Consider the following 9,087-nt stretch of genomic DNA (forward strand, 5'->3'; position numbering starts at 1 on the left):
ACTACAAACATATATTGCATTCCAGAGTTACTTAGTTCAGTTACCTTCTTCCTCAGGGTGGCTATGAGATTAATTTGAAATGTAGTTAGTCATTTATCAGTCTGCCTTCCAACTCTTCATCCCCCACATGCTGGTTGATTAAAAAAAAAATCATTATTTTGGTGTGCAGTACTATGGATTTTAACAAATGTCCAGACATGTACTTATCACCATAGTCCCCTACAGAACAGGTGTATCATCCCTGAAGTTCCCTGCTGTCCTTTTACATTCAAACCTCTCTCCAGCAGCCATTAATTTATTTTGCTTTCCTATAGTTCTGCCTTTTCCAGAGATTCATATAAATGAGATTGTTTAATATGTAGCTTTTGGGGCATGGGTTCTTTTATATAATAAGGTGCATTTAAGATTAATATGTGTTCCATGCATCAGTTGTCCGTTCCTTTATTGCTGAGTAACATTCCATGGTAATAATAAAAAACAAAAATACAAAAATACATTCCATGGTATGAACGTACCAGTTTGTTGATCTGTTCGTCAGCTGAAGAACATTTGGATTGTTTCAGTTTGAGGAGATTATAAATAAAACTGTAATAAACATTCATATGTGGGGGTTGATGTGAACATAAGTTTTCATTTTTCTTAGGTAGATAACTAGGAGTAGCGTTAATGGATCATATGGTAGGTGTGTGCTTACATTTGTGTAAGGATCTACCAAACTATTCCCAAAGTGGCTGTTTGAATTCCAACCAACAGTTTTTTGTAAGCATTCCAGTTGCTCTGTATTCTCATGAGCAAATGATATTGTTAATGTTTTCTGATTTTAGACCTTCTAATAAGTATATAGTAGTATCTCATTATGTTTTCTGCATTTCTGTAATAATGCTGGAAATCCTTCCATATACTTATTTGTTATCCATCAATCTTTTTCAATGAAGTGTCTATTCATATCTTTGGCCCATTTTTCTATTTGGTGGTTTGTTTTCTGGTTGAGTTTTGAGGGTTCTTTACTATATGCTGGATAAAAGTCCTTTGCCAGAAACGTTATTTGCAAATAATTTCTCTCAGTCTATTCTTCTTACTTTTTTAGCAGTCTTTTACAGAACAAAGGTTTTAAATTTTAATAACGTCCAATATTTTTTTGGATTGTGCTTTGGGTGTAGGATCATTGCCTAACCCAAGGCCACCTGGATTTTCTTTTAGAAGTATTACAGTTACATACGTTTCATTTATAACCTATGCAGCTAATTCTTGTGTCAATTGTAAGGGATAGGGAAAGGTTTAATTTTGGGACATGAATATCAAATTGTTTTGGTACTTTTTTTTTTTTTTTGAGATGAAGTCTCCCTCTATCACCCAGGCTGGAGTGCAGTGGTGCAATCTCAGCTCACTGCAACCTCCGCCTCCTGGGTTCAAGCGATTCTCCTGACTCAGTCTCCTGAGTAGCTGGAACACCAGGCACCTGCCACCATGCCTAGCTAATTTTTGCATTTTTAGTAGAGACGGAGTTTCACCATATTGGCCAGGCTCGTCTCGAACTCCTGACCTTGTGATCCACCCACCTTAGCTTCCCAAAGTGCTGGGATTACAGGCATGAGTCACCATGCCTGGCCAGCACCATTTGTTACAAACACTCTCATGATGGCCGAATAGGAACAGCTCCAGCCTCCAGCTCCCAGTGTGAGCAACACAGAAGCTGTGTGATTTCTGCATTTCCAACTGAAGTACTGGGTTCATCTCACTGGGACGTGTTGGACAGTGGGTGCAGGACAGTGGGTGCAGCCCAACAAGCGAGAGTTGAAGCAGGGCGAGGCATCACCTCACCTGGGATGTGCAAGGGGGAAGGGAATTCCCTTTCCTAGCCAAGAGAAACCGTGACACACAACACCTGGAAAATCAGGTCACTCCCACCCTAATACTGTGCTTTATCAAGGGTCTTAGCAAATGGCACACCAGGAGATTATATTCTGTGCCTGGCTCGGAGGGTCCCATGCCCATGGAGCCTCCCTCATTGCTAGCACAGCAGTCTGAGATCTAACCACAAGGTAGCAGCGAGGCTGGGGGAGGAGTGGCCGCCATTGCTGAGGCTTAAGTAGGTAAACAAAGCCTCCAGGAAGCTGGAACTGGGTGGAGCTCACCACAGCTCAAGGAGGCCTGCCTGCCTCTATAGACCTCCACCTCCGGGGACAGGGAATAGCCAAACAAAAGGCAGCAGAAACCTCTGCAGAGGTAAATGTTCCTGTCTTACAGCTTTCAAGAGAGTAGTGGTTTTCCCAGCATGGAGTCTGAGATCTGAGAACAGACAGACTGTCTGCTCAAGTGGGTCCCTGACCCCCGAGTAGCCTAACTGGGAGACATCCCCCACTAGGGGCAGTCTGATACCTCACACCTCACATGGCTGGGTACACCTCTGAGATGAAGCTTCCAGAGGAATGATCAGACAGCAACATTTGCTGTTCAGCAATATTCACTCTTCTGCAGCCTCTGCTGCTGATACCCAGGCAAACAGGGTCTGGAGTGGACCTCCAGCAAACTCCAACAGACCTGCAGCTGAGGGTCCTGACTGTTAGAAGGAAAAATAACAAACAGAAAGGACATCCACACCAAAACCCCATCTATATGTCACCATCATCAAAGACCAAAAGTAGATAAAACCACAAAGATGGGGAAAAAGCAGTACAGAAAAGCTGGAAATTCTAAAATTCAGAGTGCCTCTCCCCCTCCAAAGGAATGCAGCTCCTCACCAGCAATGGAACAAAGCTGGACAGAGAATGACTTTGACGAGTTGGGAGAAGACTTCAGAGAATCAAACTTCTCCAAGCTAAAGGAGGAATTACAAACCCAGTGCAAAGAAACTGAAAACCTTGCAAAAAGATTTGATGAATGGCTAACTAGAATAACCAATGCAGAGAATTCCTTAAACAACCTGATAGAGATGAAAACCATGACACGAAAACTATGTGACAAATGCTCAAGCTGCAGTAAACAACTTCATCAACTGGAAGAAAGGGTATCAGTGATTGAAGATCAAATGAATGAAATGAAGCAAGAAGTTTAGAGAAAAAAGAGTAAAAAGAAATGAACGAAGCCTCTAAGAAATACGGGACTATGTGAAAAGACCAAATCTACATCTGACTGGTGTACCTGAAAGTGACAGGGAGAATGGAACCAAGTAGGAAAACACTTTTCAGGATATTATCCAGGAGAAATTCCCCAACCTTAGCAAGGCAGGCCAACATTCAAATTCAGGAAATACAGAGAATGCCACAAAGATACTCTTCGAGAAGAGCGACTCTGAGACACATAATTGTCAGATTCACCAAAGTTGAAATGAAGGAAAAAAATGTTAAGGGCAGCCAGAGAGAAAGGTCGGGTTACCCACAAAGGGAAGCCCATCAGACTAACAGCGGATCTCCTGGCAGAAACTCTACAAGCCAGAAGAGAGTGGAGGCCAATATTCAACAGTCTTAAAAGAATTTTCAACCCAGAATTTCATACCAGCCAAACTAAGTTTCATAAGCGAAGGAGAAATAAAATCCTTTACAGACAAGCAAATGCTGAGATTTTGTCACCACCAGGCCTGCCTTAAAAGAGCTCCTGAAGGAAGCACTAAACATGGAAAGGAACAACCAGTACCAGCCACTGCAAAACCACGCCAAAATGTAAAGACCATCGATGCTAGGAAGAAACTGTATCAAGTAACGAGCAAAATAACCAGCTAACATCATAATGACAGGATCAAGTTCACACATAACAATATTAACCTTAAATGTAAATGGGCTAAATGCTCCAATTAAAAGACACAGACTGGCAAATTGGATAAAGAGTCAAGACCCATCAATTTGCTGTATCCAGGAGACCCATCTCACATGCAGAGACACACATAGGCTCAAAATAAAGGGATGGAGGAAGATCTACCAAGCAAATGGAAAACAAAAAAAAGGCAGGGATTGCAATCCTAGTCTCTGATAAAACAGACTTTAAACCAACAAAGATCAAAAGAGACAAAGAAGGCCATTACATAATGGTAAAGGGATCAATCCAACAAGAAGAGCTAACTATCCTAAATATATATGCACCCAATACAGGAGCACCTAGATTCATAAAGCAAGTCCTTAGAGACTTACAAAGAGACTTAGACTCCCACAAAATAATAATGGGAGACTTTAACACCCCACTGTCAACATTAGACAGATCAACGAGACAGAAAGTTAACAAGGATATCCAGGAATTGAACTCAACTCTGCACCAAGTGGACCTAATAGACATCTACAGAACTATCCACCCCAAATCAACAGAATATACATTCTTCTCAGCACCACATGGCACTTATTCCAAAATTGACCACATAGTTGGAAGTAAAGCACTCCTCAACAAATATAAAAGAACAGAAATTATAACAAACTGTCTCTCAGACCACACTGCAATCAAACTAGCACTCAGGATTAAGAAACTCACTCAAAACTGCACAACTATATGGAAACTGAACAACCTGCTCCTGAATGACTACTGGGTACATACCAAAATGAAGGCAGAAATAAAGATGTTCTTTGAAACCAATGAGAACAAAGATACAACATACCAGAATCTCTGGGACACATTTAAAGCAGTGTGTAGAGGGAAATTTATAGCACTAAATGCCCACAAGAGAAAGGAAAGATCTAAAATTGACACCCTAACATCACAATTAAAAGAACTGGAGAAGCAAGAGCAAACACATTCAAAAGCTAGCAGAAGGCAAGAAATAACTGAGATCAGAGCAGAACTGAAGGAGAAAGAGACACAAAAAACCCTTCAAAAAATCAAGGAATCCAGGAGCTGGTTTTTTGAAAAGATCAACAAAATTGATAGACTGCTAGCAAGACTGATAAGAGAGAAGAATCAAATAGATGCAATAAAAAATGATAAAGGGGATATCACCACCGACCCCACAGAAATACAAACTACCATCAGAAAATACTATAAACACCTCTATGCAAGTAAACTAGAAAACCTAGCAGAAATGGATAAATTCCTGGGCACTTACAGTCTCCCAAGACTAACTTAGGAAGAAGTTGAATCCCTGAGTAGACAAATAACAGGCTCTGAAATTGAGGCAATAATTAATAGCCTACCCAAACAAAAAAAGTCCAGGACCAGACAGATTCACAGCCAAATTCTACCAGAAGTACAAGGAGGAGCTGGTACCATTCCTTTTGAAATTATTCCAATCAATAGAAAAAGAGGGAATCCTCCCTAACTCATTTTCTGAGGCCAACATCATCCTGATACGAAAGCCTGACAGAGACACAATAAAAAAAGAGAATTTTAGACCAATATCCCTGATGAACATCGATGCAAAAAACCTCAATAAAATACTGGCAAACGGAATCCAGCAGCACATCAAAAAGCTTATCCACCATGATCAAGTGGGCTTCATCTGTGGTATGCAAGACTGGTTCAACATATGCAAATCAATAAACGTAATCCAGCGTATATACAGAACCAAAGACAAAAACCACATGATTATCTCAATAGATGCAGAAAAAGCCTTTGACAAAATTCAACAGCCCTTCATGATAAATACTCTTAATAAATTAGGTATTGATGGGACATATCTCAAAATAACAAGAGCTATTTATGACAAACCCACAGCCAATATACTGAATAGGCAAAAACTAGAAGCATTCCCCTTGAAAACTGGCACAAGACAAGGATGCCCTCTCTCACCACTCCTATTCAACATAATGTTGGAAGTTCTGGCCAGGGCAATCAGGCAAGAGAAAGAAATACAGGGTATTCAATTAGGAAAAGAGGAAGTCAAATTGTCCCTGTTTGCAGATGACATGATAGTATATTTAGAAAACCCCATCATCTCAGTCCAAAATCTCCTTAAGCTGATAAGCAACTTCAGCAAAGTCTCAGGATACAAAATCAATGTGCAAAAGTCACTAGCATTCTTATACACCAGTAACAGACAAACAGAGAGCCAAATCATGAGTGAACTCCCATTCACAATTGCTTTAAAGAGAATAAAATACTTAGGAATACAACTTATAAGGGATGTGAAGGACCTCTTCAAGGAGAACTACAAACCACTGCTCAATGAAACAAAAGAGGACACAAACAAATGGAAGAACATTCCATGCTCATGGATAGGAAGAATCAATATCGTGAAAATGGCCATACTGCCCAAGGTAATTTATAGATTCAATGCCATCCCCATTAAGCTACCAATGATTTTCTTCACAGAATTGGAAAAAACTACTTTAAAGTTCATATGGAACCACAAAAGAGCCCACATTGCCAAGACAGTCCTAAGCCAAAAGAACAAAGCTGGAGGCATCACGCTACCTGACTTAAAACTATACTACAAGCCTTCAGTAACCAAAACAGCATGGTACTGGTACCAAAACAGATATATAGACCAATGGAACAGAACAGAACCCTCAGAAATAATACCACACGCCTTTCCGCGCTACCTACAGAGGGGTCCATACGGCGTTGTTCTGGATTCCCGTCGTAACTTAAAGGGAAACTTTTCACAATGTCCGGAGCCCTTGATGTCCTGCAAATGAAGGAGGAAGATGTCCTTAAGTTCCTTGCAGCAGGAACCCACTTAGGTGGCACCAATCTTGACTTCCAGATGGAACAGTACATCTATAAAAGGAAAAGTGATGGCATCTACATCATAAATCTGAAGAGGACCTGGGAGAAGCTTCTGCTGGCGGCCCGTGCCATTGTTGCCATTGAAAACCCTGCTGATGTCAGTGTTATATCCTCCAGGAATACTGGCCAGAGGGCCGTGCTGAAGTTTGCTGCTGCCACTGGAGCCACTCCAATTGCTGGCCGCTTCACTCCTGGGACCTTCACTAACCAGATCCAGGCAGCCTTCCGGGAGCCACGGCTTCTTGTGGTTACTGACCCCAGGGCTGACCACCAGCCTCTTACGGAGGCATCTTATGTTAACCTACCTACCATTGCTCTGTGTAACACAGATTCTCCTCTGCGCTATGTGGACATTGCCATCCCATGCAACAACAAGGGAGCTCACTCAGTGGGTTTGATGTGGTGGATGCTGGCTCGGGAAGTTCTGCACATGCGTGGCACTATTTCCCGTGAACACCCGTGGGAGGTCATGCCTGATCTCTACTTCTACAGAGATCCTGAAGAGATTGAAAAAGAAGAGCAGGCTGCTGCTGAAAAGGCAGTGACCAAGGAGGAATTTCAGGGTGAATGGACTGCTCCAGCTCCTGAGTTCACTGCTACTCAGCCTGAGGTTGCAGACTGGTCTGAAGGTGTACAGGTGCCCTCTGTGCCTATTCAGCAGTTCCCTACTGAAGACTGGAGTGCTCAGCCTGCCATGGAAGACTGGTCTGCAGCTCCCACTGCTCAGGCCACTGAATGGGTAGGAGCAACCACTGAATGGTCTTAAGCTGTTCTTGCACGGGCTCTTAAGCAACATGGAAGAATGGTTGATGGAAAATAAACATCAGTTTCTAAAAAAAAAAAAAAAAAAAAAAAAAAAAAAAAAAAAAAAATAATAATAATAATAATAATAATACCACACATCTACAACCATCTGATCTTTGACAAACCTGAGAGAAACAAGAAATGGGGAAAGGATTCCCTATTTAATAAATGGTGCTGGGAAAACTGGCTAGCCATATGTAGAAAGCTGAAACTGCATCCCTTCCTTACACCTTATACAAAACTTAATTCAAGATGGATTAGAGACTTAAATGTTTGAGACGTAAAACCATAAAAACCCTAGAAGAAAACCTAGGCAATACCATCCAGGACATAGGCATGGGCAAGGACTTCATGTCTAAAACACCAAAAGCAATGGCAACAAAAGCCAAAACTGACAAATGGGATCTAATTAAACTAAAGAGCTTCTGCACAGCAAAAGAAACTACCATCAGAGTGAACAGGCAACCTACAGAATGGGAGAAAATTTTTGCAATCTACTCATGTGACAAAGGGCTAATATCCAGAACCTACAAAGAACTCAAACAAATGTACAAGAAAAAAACAACCCCATCAAAAAGTGGGCAAAGGATATGAACAGACATTTCTCAAAAGAAGACATTTATGCAGCCAACAGACACATGAAAAAATGCTCATCATCACTGGTCATCAGAGAAATGCAAATCATAACCACAATGAGATACCATCTCACACCAGTTAGAATGGCAATCGTTTTAAAAAGTCAGGAAACAACAGGTGCTGGAGAGGATGTGTAGAAATAGGAACACTTTTACACTGTTGGTGGGACTGTAAACTAGTTCAACCATTGTGGAAAACAGTGTGGCGATTCCTCAAGGATCTAGAACTAGAGATACCACATGACCCAGCCATCCCATTACTGGGTATATACCCAAAGGATTATAAATCATGCTGCTATAAAGACACATGCACACGTATGTTTATTGCAGCACTATTCACAATAGCAAAGACTTGGAACCAACCCAAATGTCCATCTGTGACAGACTGGATTAAGAAAATGTGGTACATATACACCATGGAATACTATGCAGCCATAAAAAAGGGTGAGTTCATGTCCTTTGTAGGGACATGGATGCAACTGGAAACCATCATTCTCAGCAAACTATTGCAAGAACAGAAAACCAAACAACGCATGTTCTCACTCATAGGTGGGAACTGAACAATGAGATCACTTGGACACAGAAAGGGGAACATCACACACTGGGGCCTGTCATGGGGTGGGAGGAGGGGAGAGGGATAGCATTAGGAGATATACCTAACATAAATGATGAGTTAATGGGTGCAGCACACTAACATGGCACATGTATACGTATGTAACCTGTACACTGTGCACATGTACACATATGTAACCTGTACACTGTGCACATGTACCCTAGAACTTAAAGTATAATTAAAAACAACAACAACAACAAAACACTCTCCTTTCTCTCTTAAACTGCCTTTGCAAAAAAAAAGTTAACTGCGTTTGTGTGGGTCTTTCCTTTGTGGGCTCTCTTTTCTGTTCCGCTGATACATGTGTCTATCCTTTAACCAATATTTTGCTGTATTGATTTGTGTCTTTATAGTAAGTCTTTAAATTGTGTGGTGTTAGTCCTGCAATTT

General features: G+C 41.2%; 1 protein-coding gene across 1 annotated transcript; it reads left to right on the forward strand.

Annotated features, from left to right (window-relative positions):
• The first annotated feature begins 6,443 nt into the window (after positions 1 to 6,443).
• Positions 6,444 to 7,485, forward strand: LOC115900342 (40S ribosomal protein SA-like). Its single transcript, XM_030940288.1, has one exon. It carries the CDS (start codon positions 6,524 to 6,526, stop codon positions 7,409 to 7,411), a length of 888 nt encoding a protein of 295 aa, XP_030796148.1. The 5' UTR covers positions 6,444 to 6,523; the 3' UTR covers positions 7,412 to 7,485.
• Positions 7,486 to 9,087: the final 1,602 nt, after the last annotated feature.

The sequence above is a fragment of the Rhinopithecus roxellana genome, chromosome 11, assembly GCF_007565055.1.
Source record: "Rhinopithecus roxellana isolate Shanxi Qingling chromosome 11, ASM756505v1, whole genome shotgun sequence".
Taxonomy (NCBI): Eukaryota; Metazoa; Chordata; class Mammalia; order Primates; family Cercopithecidae; genus Rhinopithecus; species Rhinopithecus roxellana.

Bases quoted from the DNA above. Each gene is read 5' to 3' on its own strand.
- LOC115900342 (XM_030940288.1), top strand. From the start codon at position 6,524: ATGTCCGGAGCCCTTGATGTCCTGCAAATGAAGGAGGAAGATGTCCTT.